The following is a 19,093-nucleotide window of genomic DNA, read 5'->3' on the forward strand; positions in this document are numbered from 1 at the left end:
GAATCTTCAACAGACACATTTTGATGTTGATGATGTTGCTGACATTACCTATCTGTCATTTGAGATTACGAACTGAAATGCAAAATACTTTCACTCAATATCATTTATCATCAGCTAAAAAATGTAGAATAAAAACAAAAAAAAAGTAGTAATTTAAAATACATAATTTACTCTTTAATTACTATCAGCAATGAAACATGTTGCTGATTTCTTCCATAAAGTATGAATAGAACCATGAAGGCTGTCCACTTTAACTTTTAGAGGACATTTGCAGGGCGTTTGAAACACAGCTGAAAGGTTTGCATGTTTTCTGCAGGATGTGGTGGGCTGTGAGACAAAAGGTGCAGTTGGCTGAACTTGTTGATGTGAAAACTCCTGTGGCCAGCCTGTTGTGGACAGTAATAAGTCACTATGGAAGAATATGTGCTGTCATGTGCTGTCCATCTCTCTTGGAAGAGACGGAGGAGGAGTTGTACCTTCTTAGAGCAAACAATTTTACAACTTTTTGTTCTATAAGCAATAACATCTAATCCTAAAACTGGACACCTGCACTGTACTTGCTGACCTCATCTTTGCTCTCAAATTCTAAAACAGCACAGAGTCTAACTAAAACTGTTGGGAACAGGTTGTGTTCTGAGATTCAGTTTAAAACTGGCTTGGAGTGCCACGTTTTCATTTATTCTTTTATTTACAGCATGTAAAGTGTATTATAGATTCTCTGCAGGTAGAATATGTTTTCTATGTGACGTTTGTTAAGCTGTACCTTATCAAAACCACTAAATGAAGTGCAAACTGTGGGTCGCCTTGTCCTGGGAATGTCATTGTGTTAATTTGATGACATAGAAAGTGTAAAAATGTTGTTATATGTGATTCTAGTCTGCTCTCTTTTACTCTGGTGCTACCTGAGGTAGAACACGTCAAGAATACCCGTTCAATTAATCAAATTATTTTCACTTTCATTTGCATAAAAACGGAAGCAATTTCTATGTTTCCTTCAGTAGGCTGTTCAATGTTTGTGTCCCACTGTTGTGGAAGTTTTCCATTAAATAAAGCCTGCAGACGAGCGGTGAGCGGTAGCTAACATTCTTTAATCCAAACACACAAAGAACAGACAACCAAGCTTGTGAGGGCCTACATGACCGCGGGGCAGGGTCAGCAGAGTCTCCCTGAGCCTAGCATGGCTTCTTCAGGAACAACCTGCAGTACACAGCTGGTTCACACCTTAAGGTTCACACTCCCTTGCTACCTCCCAGAGTCCCAGAAGAGACAAAAGATTCTTCCTGTGGAGTTGTCTGCTTCCCCCAACTTCCTTACTACACCCCCACCATTTGTCTTACTGTATGAGTGTGAGACATGTTAAAATCCAGTGGCACCAAGGTATCATACAATAAAATAATGTGATTAATACATAAGTAAAAGAAATTCCTATACACCCACATGAACATTTATTGTTCAAATAAATCCAATTTAAAGTTTCAGTTTTTTACAACAGTGTTGCATTTTACTGATATATATTTACAGATGTTTAAGCGCCATTTGATAATATTTCTGTTGTAGGGATCATTTTCTTTGGAAGAAGAGTCATAATTTGTGAAATGTCCCTCTTCGATTGGTCAGATGCTGCCAACACCACCCCTTTTGTATAAATGTGTAGGGGAAAGCCTGGGTTAACTTTACGAGTTGACAACCAGCATTGTTCGACCATTTATTGTGATCGACAATGTTAGGGTAAGTGAATTCACACAACAGAAAGTTAACCTAGGTATGCTGATTAAGTTTTGTGGTATATTCCCCAGGTTAAACTAGTGCAGCTCGTAAAGTGAGATGGTGTAGCCTGTTAAAAAAACAAAATCTGAATGTGCAGTTTTTGGATGAAATTCCATCATTTATAGCAATTTTTCTCATAATCACACTTCTTAACCCCATGGTGGTGCTAGAGGAAAAGTTAGAATATTGATCACCATCATTTTGCTATCTCAATCAGCCCCTCAGAAATGTGTAGAATAGAAAGCATGTTTGACATATCCAGGGACTGTTTGCTTTTGCTGCCCCGAGTAAACTTCCATCAGAGATAATGCTTAGTACAGCAGTGGTGACTGCCTTTTTTGTGTAATCACATGTTTTTAGGCTTTTCTTTCTTCCATGTGAAAGATGACATTTCCCTTATTCATAATATATATGAAAGATTGTTTTGTAGTCCGAGCAGTTGAGTGATTTGATTTTGTGATATACACTTACCATAACTACAATTTTAGTTTTCCTCCCATGGGAATGATGAATGTGCAAATTTTTTGGAAAGAAGAATAAGGGAAAAGTTTGACCTCCTTATAGCATCAGGACAAACTACTAAATAAACAAAGTTTATAAGTTTCATCTGTTTTTCATTAGTTTATCTAAGTCTGTTTCAGTCTACCGAACCACAAAGAAAAGGAAATGTCTTGATTAGCATAAAACAGACTAACAAATGCATTTGAATAGAGGCAACACTTTTCACACAAAGCAGGACGATTCCAGGAAATGCAGGTTGACTGTAAAGACTGTGATAACCAATCAGATGTTGACCTGGATCACATCATCCTCCTCAGTCACTGAAATATCAACAAGTTTCCTAGTAAAGGCATTGTCACGATGATGCTGTTATTGGTAACATTTCTTCTACTTCACCATGGACGTGAGTTTTATCTAACTTTATAACCTACTATTTATTTATTTTTGCCACAATCTGCAACCAAAGTAAACATGTGACGGTTAATAAGGATTTTTGTGTGTCCCGGTTATTTATATTCAAGACAAATTTCCCAGTTTTTTATGTGTTTTTTTTAAACTCACTGCAGATATGCTGGAGCAAGTGACCACAGTTCAACTTGGTGAACCTGCAACTTTGACATGTGTTTTACCTCCTGGTGATTTAAGCACTAAAATTCATTGGTACAAGCAGAGAGCAGGGGAAACTCTGAAACTGATTGCGACACTGCGGCAAACTGCACATCCTCAGTATGGACAAGGGTTTAATGCCTCAAGATTGGAAGCAAAAGACAATAAAAACATCAGCAGTCTGACCATATTCAGGACAATCCCAGAAGATGAAGGAATGTATCACTGTGCAGTCATGGAATGGAATGTGAATGCTTGGAGTGGGACCTATTTGTTATTAAAAGGTAATTATGTGATTGCAGCCTTTTGGATTCACTGTAAATACTCAACCATCTGACAAAAACTTTTTCACATGGTGGGAAAAATAACTATAGATTATATATGAATTTAATAAATCGTAGTTTAAACATCATATTAGGTATTTTAATGTGTTTGCAAATCGATTCCAAGTTTTCCTTTTCGAGACGCACTGTTATCATTCATTTTTCAATAAAAACTAAAACTGTGTTTAGAGGTAATTTTTAAACACTGTTTTTTGTTATTACACAGGAAACACCCAGAGAAACGTTACTGTTCGTCAGTGGCCAACAGTATTAGATTCAGTCCATGCAGGGGATTCTGTGTCTCTCAACTGTTCAGTCCTGTCAGACTCTGATAACAAGATGTGTCCTGGAGATCTCAGAGTCCTCTGGTTCAGAGGACAAAACTCTCATCCAAATATCATCTATGTTGATGGAAAGAATCAAACTGAATGTAAGAAGCAATCAGACACTCAGAAGAGCTGTGTTTATCGCTTCTCTAAGACGGTCAGCTCCTCTGATGCTGGGACTTACTACTGTGCTGTTGTCACATGTGGAACGATATTATTTGGAGATGGAACTCAACTGCGAATTGGTAACACAAAAGTACAAATGCGCAAAACATGTTTACGCCATCATGGCTTCTTCTTTTTTTTTATTCTTCAAGAAGTAATGACATACTTTTTTTTGTTTTTTTGAAGAAACAGGTTGGGAATTTATTGCGCTGGTAATAGCAATAATCTGCCTGGTCATTTCAGTGATTGTAAATATTGTTTTCACCCGTTTCAGAAGACCAAGACTAGCATGTAATAAATTTAAAGGTAAGTGTCATTCATTGAGTGAAATGAAGCAACATAACAAATGTCAAACCTCAAGTTTCTGCTTATTCTGCATTAATTTATATTTCATTAAACAATTGTCGGGTTTGAGCATCCATATTGATATTTGTGCTTTCAAAAGCTTTAAATTTTAAGGGCACAATGTTAAAAACTCATCAAAGAAAGTTATTATTTTAAATTGATTGAAACTTTAAATTAAAACTGATGAACTAGCAGGTCGAATTATTACTGGAGCATTATTGAGCACTGTAATGAAAAATCTGCTACATTTTATAATGTATGTGTATTTGTTCATCATTCATTGGCAATAGACAGCACATCTTCACAAGGAAGAAATGACAACTTGACTCAACCACTGGATGATATTGTAAGTAATTATGTTAGCTCATATTGTTTTTTGTTAATTCATGACTATGGATCTCTGTAGCAGCTACAATATTTTATGATCTTTTAATTTCAAACAGAATGAAGGTGAGCAGGATCTGAACTATGCAGCAATACATTTCCCTGGAAGGAAAGCTACAAAAGGAAGCAATAAAAAAGAACAGAAGACTGAAGAATGTGTTTATTCTCAAGTTAAGCGCTGATCTGAATGTGTTAACCAACCCTCTTACAAAGTGAATAAAATCATGTTGTGGGTTATTCCACTGTAGATAACTTTAATAATGTTTTGTGATGCAAATAAATAAGGATTTACAACCGTAATCAGTTCTATGTGGCTTATACTTCTTGTTTCAGTAATTCCAGTAAAGTTTCAGGCTTCACTTAAATAAGTTATTGCACTATATATTTTGGTCTTAATTAAGATGGAAAATTACCACATTAATGTATGTTGCTTAACACACTGTTCAATATTTGTTCCTATTAATTCAAACTTTAGTTCCTGCTTTTGTTTATGATGGGGCTCATTAGACTGTGACAAGCTTAAAGCTATGTGAGGCCAAGTGAAGTGAGTAAAGTTTAGTGCACACTGTCCAAACTTTCTGTAATTATTATAGAATATGATTTTAACTGAAGGTGTAACAAGGCTTTTATCAACAGCGCGGAGAGTCTGGAGACCACTAACAGGCAAGATATCAGGCACTGCAAGATAACTGCATCGTCAAAGTGACACTAAATAAAGTTTGCCCAACCTAATAAGTTGTACATTTGTGCAATGACCAAAACTAGCACCACTGATTAGCAATGAGCTGTGCGGTCAGTTTTTCAATCATTAATATGCAAATTACATCAGTATTATGCTATTTTTTCTGAGGCTGGTATATGTTATATTGCAGTTGATTAACTACTACATCTCCATAGAAATGATGCAAATTTCCATCAAATAAACTTGGATACTGTGCATAGGGACCTCAGGAGCAGCGCTTTATCTTTTAAGCAAAACATTTGTCATATCTATACAAACAGCTGCCTAAGTCACCATGTTCAGTCTCATGCTCTTCAAAGTACTGTAGATGATTTTAGTTTAAACATCAAGAACACAGTTTTCAGCACTACTTACAAGACTCCGTATTGTTTTCTATTTCACTAAGAAACTGCTGCGAGCTCACCTTTAAAGTGTACAAGAAACACTACATGTATAAAGGCTAATTTACACCTGTCCTGCTATAAACATGTATTTCTTAAATCCAGAGACAGAGTTAAATCTATGACAGTTTTTTTAGCCCATTAAACCCATTTTAATTCAAATTTTTAGGTCAAATTACCACAACCCTTGAATCAATGGCGTATTTGACAAATTCCAATGGCTCCTAAAACCATCAACTCTGTGCTTTTTCAGTAATATAAGGGTAATCCCATGCAGGCTGCCACATCCAAACAGTGTTGGTTGGGAAGGTTACTTTTAAAATGTATTCCACTACATTTAAAATTCTAGTTTTAACTTTTAGAGCATTACAGAGACTGCACCCAGACTGGGGAATGCACTTCCCCTATTTCTACAGGGTTTGGACTCAGTGGAGACCTTCAAAAAGCAGCTAAAGACATTTTTATTTTAAAAAGTTTTTAATTAGACCAGGGGTTTTATGATGTATTTTATGACTGTATTATGTTTTTACCATGTAAAGCACTTTGTGACATATGTCTGTGAAAGGTGCTATATAAATAGAATAGAATAGAATAGAATTCAACTTTATTGTCATTGCACATGTCACAGATACAGGGCAACGAAATGCAGTTTGCATCCATCCAGAAGTGCTTTAGCCATGATATAGATATATTACAATATATATTAGCAATAAATGAATTTATAAATAAACTTTACTTACTTACTTACAGATTACAGAATTGTTAAATATTCTTTGATATTTAGGCTGAAGGAAGAACAAAACTCGGTGTAAAAATGCTCAATCAGCAATCTCTTTAATCTCTCTACAATTTAATCTCAACAGACTACATGCCCCAAAATGCATTTTGTAATGTATTGCGTGTCCAGTGAGAGTAACGTATTCTGAATTCTTTGGATTACTTAATATATTATCATGCTTTTTACAACTCCATGAATGTACTATTACTGTGTGATTTATTACTATTACTGAAAGTTACTCACCATACCAATACCAACTAGATTTTTAAATCTTAATATAAATGAGTAACAGTAGGGTGGACATTAGGTAAGGCTGCACTTTTTACAGCGATCTCGTATAGAAAACTATTCCTCGCGTATATAAAACAGGTCTGCGGCTCCGAACTGTAGTAAAGGGACCTCTGGCTAATACATCAGGTTCGTGTCGGGCTCGTAGCTGAAAACTAGCTTTACTTTGTTGTCTGGGTCAACTTTGCTAGCGAGAGACAGAGAGAGGCGTTGAAAGGCTGCTCCAACGGAACTTATTGTTTCAGAGGAAAACACGAACACAGTGTACAGTCGAGTCTTAATAGGTTACTTACAGCTGGGCTACACTGCCCATGAGTACGGTGTACATTTTAGGACATCGTCAGGTCTCAAGAAAAAAGTTGTTAGGTATCAGACAAAAAATTGTCAGGTCTCAGTTCTCAAGAAAAAACATTGGACATTGGAATGCCCAGTGCAGTAGCAAATCGCGCGTGCTTCACTGCACAAGCTGGACCCACAGAGTCTGCTAAGGTTTGTCACTGCCATATTTAGGGATGGGTATCGTTTAGGTTTTATCCGATACCGGTGCCAAACCGGTACTTTTGAAACGGTGCCGGTGCTTATACGGTGAATGGATATATATATATATCCATTCGCTTCCGCTTATCCTTTTCAGGGTCGCGGGGGGGCGCTGGAGTGTATCCCAGCTGTCATAGGGCGAGAGGCAGGGTACACCCTGGACAGGTCGCCAGTCTGTCGCAGGGCCAACACACAGGGACAGACAACCATTCACACTCACATTCACACCTAGTGGCAATTTGGATTATCCAATTAACCTATCCCCACAAGCTGCATGTCTTTGGACGGTGGGAGGAAGCCGGAGTACCCGGAGAGAACCCACGCAAACACGGGGAGAACATGCAAACTCCACACAGAAAGACCCTGGCCTGATGGTGGAATTGAACTCAGGACCTTCTTGCTGTGCGGCAACAGTGCTAACCACCGTGCTGCCCTATATATCCAGTTGAATAATATATATATATATATATATATATATATATATATATATATATATATATATATATATATATATATATATATATATATATATATATATATATATATATATATATATCATTGAACTGTTGCACCTTTACTGCACCGTAAATAAATCCACTGTCTTCTCCCAAAGGAGTCCTGCATACAGTCCTCTTTTCTACACCCACCATGACACAGGAACTTCGTTGCCGATTCATGTAGCACAAGGAAATATTAGCACAGACGCAGGCTGCTGAAGCTGCTGCAGCTGCTGTGCCAGGGACTCTAAAGGCAACGCAGTGCCAGTGGAATTTACGCAAATTTGCGCAGGGCTAGTAAATCTAGTAGTAGGGACTCGCACCAGGGAAAAAAAGGCTCAGTAATTCTAGTGTTAAGGTGTGAAACAGCTGTGTACTGCCTTTTGTTCCTGGAGAAGGTTTTTAACTGAGAGCCATGCTGGGCTCAGGGAGACTCTGCTGACCGTCTGTCCCGCGGTCATGCAGGGACTTCATCAAGCTTGGTTGTCTGTTCTTTGTGTGTTTGATTAAAGAATGTTAGCTACCGCTCACCGCTCGTCTGCAGGCTTTATTTAAATGGAAAACTTCAACAACAGGCAAAAAAAAAGCTTTTTGCTAAAAAAAAAAAGATTTAGAGCAGAAGTTTTTTGCACTGCATTTTAAAATGAAAACATATTGCATTTATTTACAATTAAAGACACAGAGCAGGAAGTGTGTTACTGTTTTACATCCACAGACACACAAGAAAAGAAGCAGGCAACATGAGGTCAAGTTATGGCAATTTTATTTGTGTGTTTCAGTACATGTATTTAGATTAGAGTTTTGAAAAAACAAACAAACGTCCCAAGAAGAAGGATGGGGTGAAAGAAAGGTGGAGAGAGGAGGAAGAAACTATTGATGTCCTCAAACTCGATGCTGCTGGGTCAGTTCTTTCTGGGAAGTGGAAGCGCTTCCCAGACCTCAACAGTGAGAAGAGTCCATTGTTGGGATGGGAGAGGTCCATCATAATCTTTCTAGCTTTGGACTTGCACCGCTTGGTGTAGATGGACAGCAGGTCAGGGAGCTCTGATTGAATGATGCGTTCGGCTGAGCGCACCACTCTTTGCAGATCTTGTCTGTCCTGCTTGGTGCTGTTCCCAAACCAGGTGCAGATGTTTGCCGTCAGGACGCTCTCGATGGTGCAGGAGTAGAAGTTCTTGAGCACCTTCAGTGGCAGATGGAAGTCTCTAAGTCTTCTGAGGAAGAAGAGACGCTGACGGGCTTTCTTAACCAGGGTGTTGATGTGGCAGGACCATGACAGGTCCTGAGTGATGTGGACACCCAGGTATTGGAAACTGTCCACTCTCTCCACTGGCGTGCCACTGATGATGAGGGGTTTGTAATTCCTCACCTGCTTTGTAGTGAAGTCCACGATCAGCTCCTTAGTCTTGCTGATGTTTAGGAGGAGGTTATTCTCCTGGCACCAGGTCTCCAGGTTCCTAATCTCCTCCAGGTAGGCCGTCTCGATGTTGTCGGAGATCAGGCCCACAACAGCAGTGTCGTCAGCAAACTTGACAATGGAGGTGGTGTCTGATGTGGCTACACAGTCATAAGTGTACAGTGAGTACAGCAGGGGGCTTAAAACACAGCCCTGAGGCACTCCAGTGCTGAGTGAGGTGGAGGGGGAGACTTGTTTTCCCACCCTCACTGATTGGGGTCTGTCTGTGAGGAAGTTGAGGATCCACTGACACAGTGATGAGCTGAGTCCTAGATCTGTCAACTTGGTGAAAAGCTTAGAGGGAATTATTGTGTTGAATGCTGAACTGTAGTCCACGAACAGCATCCTAACATAATTCCCTCTGCCAGTGTCCAGGTGACTCAGGGATGTGTGGAGCAGGTGAGATATGGCATCGTCTGTGGAACGATTAGTCTGGTAAGCAAACTGAAGTGAGTCGATGGTGGCAGGAAGTGAAGAAGTGATGTGATCTCTCATCAGTCTTTCAAAACACTTCATCACAATTGAAGTCAGTGCTACTGGATGGTAGTCATTGTGACAAGCAGGCTGTTGTTTCTTTGGAACAGGAACAATAATGGACTGTTTGAAGCACGTGGGAACCACAGCTTGGGCCAGGAAGAGGTTGAAGATCTCCGTGAACACCGGTGCTAGCTGATCAGCGCAGGCTCTAAGGACCCGGCCAGGGATTGCATCCGGTCCTGCTGCCTTCCTGGTGTTCACCCTCCTGAAGGTGTTCCTCACGGCATGCTCTGTGATGACGAATGCATTTTCTTCACTGGTGCACTCCGAGCGCGCGCAGCCGTTTGTTGTTTTAATTGCTGCGGCGTCGAAGCGATAATAATCATACAATAAAATAATCACATTATTTTATTGTATGATGTATTTTACAGTTCTTTCTCAGCAGTCTGCTCCAGAATCCCCTCCTGTCCTCGGCTTGCTTTTCTTTTGCCTTCAGTTCTTTTAAGGTCTTGTTGAGCTGCTCCTCGACATCTTTAAATTTTTCTTTCAGCTGCTGTTTGGCCAGTTTCACTTTGTGTTTGAGGAGCGCTTTAGCTTCCTTTTTGTGCTTTCGTATTTCTTTAAGTGCCTCTTTGCAGTCTTTCTTGGTCACCGTCATTTCTTTCTTGAATACCTTAACCTCAATTTTCTCTTCTGCAAGTTCTTCTTGCACTTTCATCAGTTCCTTCTTCATGTTTTGAGTGTAACTCTTTGTATCTTCCATTTCTTCCCCTCCTGTCCTCGGCTTGCTTTTCTTTTGTCTTCAGTTCTTTTAAGGTTTTGTTGAGCTGCTCCTCGGCATCTTTAAATTTTTAACTGCAAAATGAACTGATGAAAACAGTACAAAGGTTAAAGTACCACATGTGCTGTAGTGAAAGCTGCAGCTGTTTTATTGATAAAGTTAAAGACAAAAAAACAAAAGGATTAATCACCCATGTAACTGTGTCACTATATATCAGCATTAACAGGACCTCAGTTTGTATCTCAGACCTGCACAGCTTCCGTTTTAAACACTTGATGTACTCAGCTGCATGAAGAGCACGTTTGAGTTTCTCTAACACAATTAAATAAAACCTGATGAAGGTCAAAGGTCACAGTTTTCACAGTTTTTTGCAGATAGTGTGTTATTTACCATAAAGTGATTCAGAGTTATTCATACCAGAGTAACCAGAGAGGATCATATATTTTTAAATATATAACTTTCTACAGGACTGAATATAATATCTTTATGTAAAAGTCTGGAGCCTCTGGGGAGTATCCGAGTATTTATAACATTACACAAACCAAAGGTCTCCATCACAGTGTTCATGAAATGCTGGGTTTATCCATCTCCTGGGGCGGGCCTACAGAGGAGTGCTGAAGATTTCCCTGTGAGGGAGCTGCTGGTGAAGATCATGAGTCCTGCTTGATCAATGCGATGAGCTTCAGTATTCCTGGTGTTTCTTAAATGATGCCTCTTTCAGTGGGTCAACAGAACTTCTGGCACAGGACAGCTGTGATGAAAGAAAGTGAAGAAGTTTCTCCAAACCTCTGGACCCAGAAACCCAGCTTGGTCCTGATAGTCTCCCTCACTAGTTTCTCTCCAGGGTGAATGTAGCTGTTATACATAATATGGATTATTATTAAATAAAAAGAACAAATTAGACTCCACTACTGAAACCTTCTGCTGCTGTTTTTAAGGTTTCCATGTTACCAGTAGGGATGGGTATCGAAAACCGGTTCTTGTTGAGAACCGGTTCCCACTGTTTCAATTCCTTGGAATTGTTTGCCATTTTTGCAAACGATTCCCTTATCGATTCCAGTCGCCCCGAATGACGTCACCGCGTTGCGGAGCGTCATTTACCTGGCAGGAAACACGGCGCGTAAGCGGCTCAAACGCTCAAAAGTTTGGTCATACTTTACAAGAACGGATGACAACAGGGCAACTTGCAATACTTGCAAAGTAGATACTTCGTTTAAGGGAGGAAACACTACGAATATGCAAAAGCATTTGCTCACAAAACACGTGATAACCTTAAATGAATGTCGTGTTTTTAATTCCGCTCCGGACTCGTGAATCTCAACCCAGCAGCAGCTGTAACGTTTGCACGTCCTCTCCCGTTAATGCAGCAGGTAAATAATAGAGATGGACCGATCCGATATTACGTATCGGTATCGGTCCGATACTGACCTAAATTACTGGATCGGATATCGGAGAAAAATAAAAAATGTAATCCGATCCATTAAATATCACGAAAGCACCTCACAAAACTTGCAACACGCCGTAACTCACCTCAGAACGTTAGCACGTCGGAGCAGTATGCATCACGTGATAGAGCGGCTGTGGCATGCGGGACCTGTCGGTGGTCTGGATAGCATGTGGAGCTTCGCTAGCAACCTGGCATTTCATCTCCGACAAAGTTATCCCCGAGAGAAGTAAAGCAAGTGTGTAAGTCCATCTCTGAATGTTTGTAAAGCATTCCTGCGTTAAGCTTAACAAGCGACTGCCTCTCGCTCTCCGGCTGCTACTTCAATCATGAAACTGCTTAATGATCAGCTGATCGGCTTTTCTGTCGCGAGTCCGTCTCTCTTGTTTGTTTTTGCCCCACTTTGCACCAGAAAGAGGAAACCAGCGGCTGAACAACAGCAGCACGTTTAAGCTTGATCAGCTGTTGTTAGAATTTATTTAATATTACTTTCTACTCGAGGATCTTTTTCTACGTAGCTGACACTGGTAACTGTGCAGGGGCGGATCTAGCAAAGTTTAGCCAGGGGGGCCGATAGGGCATGAACAGGGAAAAGGGGGCACAAAGACATACTTTTCTTTCTTATTCTCATTTAAAATGTCGAGCTTTTTTAATAAATAATTATCTGACACCCAAAGTTTTAATTTGATGTAAAATGAATAGAAGTCAATTACTGTATATAGTGACTATTAAGTCTAATATATATACCCTAGTAAGCTATAGTACTTTTTACTTTGGGATGGTACCATCTGTGCAGTCTGCAATTTTGTTGAAGAAAGATGTTGAATCTATTTAATATTTCTTGAAAAATAATTGATTTCTGTGCATTTTTTTCACACTTCATCAAATTAAGGTTGATTACGTCGATTAAGCATCATGAGGTGGAGCGTGAGGGGTGGTTCCCTATTTTTTATTTATTTATTTTTGTTGTTGCTGGGAGTTGGAACCCTATTAGTTAGGTTGCTTAATATTTACGCTAAGTACTCTTTAAAATACCAGAATAGTGAGGATGGTGTAGGTTTAAGTTTATTAGATTGATCAGTATTGCTGAACTATGAAATATTTTTTTTGTATACAGGTATAACAGAATAGCTTTAGTGTAGTTGTTGTTTTAAACTTGAGTATGAACTTGCAGACTTGCAAAATGCAGCAAGATATTTTAAAAAACAGTTTCGTTGATTAAAAAACACTATATCGGATTCATATCGGTATCGGCAGATATCCAAATTTATGATATCGGTATCGGTATCGGACATAAAAAAGTGGTATCGTGCCATCTCTAGTAAATAATCAACAACAGTGCATATTATGTTAGCGCGATCTGCTTTATTACAAAACCTGCCATTACTGTGCATTTAGGTGACCATGATGAGAGAGACAGAGTCTGGCTGGCTCAGATGCTGGCAGTTCTTGCTGTAGTCTAGCGGTAGCGTCTCCTTTCAGGCCAGGATAGACGAATGTCACCGAGCAGTGACTAAGTTTGTGGTAAAAGGCTTGCACCCATTTGCCACAGCAGATGATTTTTGGTAAGTGAATGTGTTTAATTGTAGGCAGGGACATTACTGGATATTCTTGTGTAATTGCTACAGAATAATTTATGTTATACTTTATTGCTACAGAAGAATATTTATTTTATTATTTTACATTTACAATTTTTTTTCCTGGGGACCCTGTGACACCCCATTGAAGAGCCGTAGGCTGTGGATCTCTTAAGATCTCACTGTTGGGTTTGTAAGGCCATGTTACTCCTAAATTTCTATCTTGTTCAAAGAGAAGATATAAAACGAAGTTCTAAGCTAATCGACCTTAGTGTTCTCCTTTTTTAAAAAGAATCGATAAGAGAATCGATAAAGAATCGAATCGTTAAACAGAATCGAAAATGGAATCGGAATCGTGAAAATCTTATCAATACCCATCCCTAGTTACCAGGCTGTAGAGATTTAAACAGTTTTAGATCCATTACACTCACAGTCTTAAATGTTAAAATCTAGAAGGACAGCATTATATTTTTGACATTAACAGTAACTCTGGGCTTCTGTGGAGTGTGTAGCCGATCTCATCGCTGTCTAAAAATGGATAAAAAAAACCAAAAGAAGTGCTGAATCCTTCAATAACACAGACTATTAGAGTAGCAGCTGTCTATGTGAAGCACTTGCTGCAGGGTTGCGCCATGAATGTATTCAGCTGCCAACAAAAAGCAGGACTCAGTGCGGGTAACTGCCATGAGTCTGACGATGTTGGGGTGAGACAGTCTCCTAATAAAACAGAAACATCTCCGAATAAAAAACAAAAAAATCACATTTCGATACTGTCGCTAGCTAGAATGAATTAGCCAGACAAAAATAGTACTGATTTGGTTTCGTACAAAACTAGCTTTCCTTCTCTGATATGTAACTTTCACAACATAACTGCAACTTAATATAACACAACTGTGGCAGCCCATGAATTTGGACACGTCAATATGACGTGTCCAAATTCATGGGCTGCATCCTCCTGAGGACCCGGCCTTCGCGGTCTACGTGGGCCAGGTCCTCAGAAGGTCGGGTAGGCCGGAAGTAAACGGCCGTGAAACTGGACGGTCTAGCCTTCAGATTAGCGTCACCGCTGTCTCGTGGAGTTTAATAAACTCGGCGTCTGCTCCTTGCTGTCTAAAATATAACAGGACACTGGCGTAAATTCTCGACTGTCTCATACTTCTGTTTAATCACTTTTCTGTTTGACGTTTAGTCAGCTGTGTAAAAACCAAGGAGGAACCCACCCGGGGGATTAATAAAGTTTTATTTTATCTAATCTAATAACTTTAATCTCAGCCAAACTGATTTACTCACAAACAAACAAAACACTGTAATTGTAACCTACGCTGTTGCAGAGAGAAATAACATTGTGGAAGAGGCATAAAGTCAATAAAAAACGTCTTAAATGCATTTAGAATTTATTTAGAACTACAAATTAAATTTCTTTTAGCAATTATTGTTTTTTTAATGTCACAATTCCAACCTTGCTCCTTTATCCGGGCTTGGACCGGCAAAAGTGACCCGAAACAGGCACTTTGGTGGAGTTATTGTGTGTGTGTGTGTGTGTGTAGTTTTAAACTTTGTGGTCCACAAAGCAACATACCAGTAAAAGAAGAACTGACTGCGTTACAGTCAGTGTGGGAGCCCTGCCCTGATAGCAGCTCGGGGAGGACTATCCTCTGCCTGTGAGCGGGGGCGAGGTGCCCACCGCAACACCCGCTGCTTATTGAGAGTAAGAGCGATACGCGCTTTCACATCAAAAAGTCGTCATAAATAAGTCTCTAATAACGCCAGAAAAAGTCGCCAGATTTGTCGCTAGTTGCGTTTCAGAAAAAAAGTCGCTAAGGTGGTCTGAAAACTCGCTAAATATAGCGACAAAGTCGCTAAGTTGGCAACACTGTTGTTGTACACCGTACATGAGGCTACATTCTTTAGGGCTATGCCTGTAACACTCTGCCTATTGCTTTCATATTAAGTAATTTTTTGAATAATAATTTTTAAAAAATATTTCTTCATGTCATTATGCGGGCTGCGAGTAGAGGTGACATGGGCCGCGAGATTGAGACCCAGGCATTAGAGCATCTTAAGGCGTGTTTTGTAACAAAAATGTTACAAAAAGCATATTGATAATTTCCCCCCGTGCACCAGGCATAGCGGAATTGGCTCAGTTCGTCCCCAGTATACCATTTTTGCTTTCTTCTGGCCACTACTCGTGCTAGGGCCTTCCTCTGGATCGGAATTTTAACTCCACGACCCAGGTCAGATTGACTACTTTTTCTTTTCAAATATTTGTCTATTGCTATTGCGCGCTGCCTTGTCGCATGACTATGTAATTTTTTCTTCATCTTCTTCTGTTTTACTGGCAGTTGGCAACCCATAAGTTGTACTGCCCTCTAGTGGACGAGAATGTAATTATTCTACCTGATACTCATGCCGGTCGCTTAAAGTACCAATCAGGTGAAACCAGATAATCTTCCACGGCGGACCTGATCATTTCTCTCAGCACACCTATGTGCCGCGACACAGTGGTTGGGAAACAACGCTTTAGGGGGTTAAAGTTTTTAGACTGTGTTTAGTGCCATCTTGTGCCCTTACAAAACGTAACATCACTGGATTGGCTGGTTAGTTTCTCGTAATAGACTTCCAATAGCTTATGTTAACTAACTAGTGACAGAAGTGATAATTCAGTAGAAAAAACTAAAACTGAAAAACAGTCTAAGGGGGTCACTTTTGCACTACCCCTGGCTGCAACAACGATTTTTTTTTATTTAAGGCTATGTTGTCCACTTTTACTCAGTCTCTTAGCAGTCAGTGATTGTCTGTTGTTTGGCTAACTGAACTGAAGCAAGAAAATCCCCCTATTAGTTGTAATGTCATTGTTTGTAGAGCACTTTATAAATGTGGACAGTGTGTACATGAATCACAAAAAATCAGCAAGCCTTTAATGGGGAGGTTATTAAAGAGTTTTTGGTGGCTGAAATGGGACAAACACTGGTCATGTTTACTTATTTGTGTTTGAATCTTAATTTTCCGCTGTCCTCATGCAAGCTGATCAGGGACATTGAAATGGGTGTACAATACCCAGGTCTGATTGGAAACCTTACTTCCTTTGTCGCAGACATGTGAAAGCTAAGGTAGACTAAAGGTACTCACAATTAATTTTGTGAGGCCATCACAGTAATACTGTTCTATCTAATACTGTTAGATTTGAAAATTCATAAAGTCATACATTAATGAATACAAAAACAAGAATGGGGTAACAGAATATATAAAGAGCAACCTGATACATCATGTTTTCAGTAAAATTAAAAACAAGTTCTTTATTAGTTTATTTTCAGTGAATGAGATTGGTACTCAAAGTCAACCCACAGTTTTTCATACACACTTTCACATTCTGCATTTAACTTGAGAATAAACACTTTCTTCAGTTTCCAGTTCATTCTTCCTCTTCTTTCCTCTTGTAGCTTTGCTTCCAGAGAAATGCAGTGCAGCGTAGTTCAGATCATATTCACCTTCAGGCTATGCAAAAAACACCATTAGTTCCATAAAATAAAGGGGTGGGAAATCATTTAAATCAATTAACAATATGTCTTATTACTTACACTACTGTCCACTGTTTGCCTCAAGTCATCTTGTCTTTCCTGTGAAGAGCTTTTTTCTGTGCATAATGGTGATAAAAGAGGATTGTTATTATTATCTGTTTTTTTATTAATGTTTTAACCAGCAGTTAAACTGTTGGCAGTGACGTGGACAAAGTCAATAAGAGATGTATATATACATAAGCAACTAACACTGAGACTCAAAATATTTAAACAAAAGTGTTTGATTTTAGATTGATGAATTAAAATATAACCTGCAAAGATCTGTTTATATTGGGGAAACATTTAAGTGTGATGGTCAAATGTAGTGAGTTTTGCAAGGAGCAAGCACAATCAAGACTAACATATACATATACTTGATTTTACACAAATTAATAAAATTCTTTCTGAAAACATGTTTTGAAAGTGAGGAAAACTAAAGTGTTATTATAATTGTTACATTAGTGAACAACACTTACTTTGAAATTGTTTACATGCTGCTCTTGGAGTTCGGCAGCAGATGAAAATAATATTGAGAATCACAGAAATTATCAAGCAGATTATTGCTATCATCAGAGCTATGAATTCCAAACCTGCTGCTTGCTCTACAAAAACAAGAAAAGAAAGTTTCTCAAACACACTGACACTGACATAATATTTTTAACATAATACATATTTTTAAAATCATACCCATTTGTTGTTTAGTTGCATTTCCAAATAATATTTCTCCACATGTGGCCACAGCACAGTAGTAAGTCCCAGAATCAGAGGAGCTGATGTTCTTAGACAAGCGATAAACACAACTCTGCTCCGTTTCAGATCTTTTGCCACATTCATGATGTCTGTTTCCAGCGGTGTATATGATGCCAGGATGTGATGTATTTGCTTCCCTGAACCAGAACACATTGTGACCTCCTGGACATGTCTTTCTGTTAGAGCTGGAGAGGAGTGAACACCAAAGAGTCACAGAGTCTCCTGGATGGACTTTCTCCTTAACAAAAGTGTAGTTTGATGTTTTCTGGGTGTTTCCTGAGTAATAAAAATGTGTTAACAAAGCACATTGTGAAGGATTCATGTACCACATCTATAAAATGTGTCTTTAAAATGAATTAGATACAAATTAAATGTAAATTAAAATACATTTGTATGAGTATATTAACTGTTTTCTGATCATGCTTTTGACAATTAATAAGCTGTTGTTATAATTTATGCTGTACAATTTTACAGACTGAAGCATGTGGCAAAACTCCATGAAAGAAGAGCACATCATTACCTTTTACTAACAAATACGTCCCGGTCCATTCAGTATTCTTACGCCACTCTGTGAATCCACAGTGATAGATTCCCTCGTCCTCTCGATTTGTCTTCAAAATGGTCAGGTTGGTAAAGTGTTTATTGTGATTTACCTTCAATCTGGAGTTATTAAACTCAGGCGCAAACTCAGGTGTTGCAGATTCCCTTGTTGACCAAATTACTTTCAGAGTGTCCCCGGCACGCTGCTTGTACCAGTGGACTTCTTTACGAATGGTCTCAATTACAGGCAGTTGACATGGGATGGTTACAGTTTCCCCAAGTTGAACTGAAGTTACTGGAACAAGTGTATCTAATTTCACAGAAAACATGTAGACATACACAAATATAAAGGAGTAAGTCGCAAGGAAAACCACCACACAAACAACAAACACATATGAGAAAACCTATACAGAATAAGTAGATACTTACATCCTCGGTGAAGAACAAGCAGTGTAACCCATAACACGATCATCTTGCGAATGTCTTTTCTTATATACATTGTAGGTTTTTCACTGAGTGTAGGAGGTATTATGACATGGGACTTCTATGTCACACTGTCAAATGGACCTGATTGGTTATGAAGTGCACTTCCTGTCACACTGGTTCCTTCCAGGTCTTTGAGGAGTATGTCGCCTCTTCTTTATCCAGTCGCTCACTTTTTTTTTTCAATTTAAATCATTTTTCTAATGCTCATCTTGAAATTTTTCATCTTTGCTAAAAAAAAACATCCGCTCTCTGCTTTTATCATCATCTTTCAGCAAGTTTTCCAACTAAATGATTTAATTGGTTATTTGTTCTATGATTGACATTCCAGTTTTTTTGAAATCATTAGAGTCTTTCAACTTAAAAATAATAACATTGATAATAATAAT

The 19,093-nt window shown here is 38.9% G+C and overlaps 2 protein-coding genes across 2 annotated transcripts; one reads left to right on the forward strand and one right to left on the reverse strand.

Annotated features, from left to right (window-relative positions):
- Positions 1-2,628: 2,628 nt before the first annotated feature.
- LOC146581528 (uncharacterized) lies at positions 2,629-4,614 on the forward strand. Its single transcript, XM_085283606.1, has 6 exons — positions 2,629-2,671; positions 2,835-3,158; positions 3,424-3,768; positions 3,881-3,994; positions 4,324-4,379; positions 4,477-4,614. The coding sequence occupies exons 1-6, from the start codon at positions 2,629-2,631 to the stop codon at positions 4,597-4,599; spliced, it is 1,005 nt and encodes a 334-aa protein (XP_085139732.1). The 3' UTR covers positions 4,600-4,614.
- A 12,123-nt stretch (positions 4,615-16,737) lies between these two features.
- LOC146581529 (signal-regulatory protein beta-2-like) lies at positions 16,738-18,693 on the reverse strand. The gene is made up of 6 exons (XM_085283538.1): positions 18,651-18,693; positions 18,202-18,531; positions 17,619-17,957; positions 17,408-17,533; positions 16,953-17,008; positions 16,738-16,869 (listed from the first exon to the last, which is right to left on the reverse strand). The coding sequence occupies exons 1-6, from the start codon at positions 18,691-18,693 to the stop codon at positions 16,738-16,740; spliced, it is 1,026 nt and encodes a 341-aa protein (XP_085139664.1).
- Positions 18,694-19,093: the final 400 nt, after the last annotated feature.

This window comes from Mchenga conophoros, linkage group LG2 (assembly GCF_057382185.1).
Source record: "Mchenga conophoros isolate Kocher_MC1m ecotype Shallow Benthic linkage group LG2, M_conophoros_male_GT1.1, whole genome shotgun sequence".
Taxonomy (NCBI): domain Eukaryota; kingdom Metazoa; phylum Chordata; class Actinopteri; order Cichliformes; family Cichlidae; genus Mchenga; species Mchenga conophoros.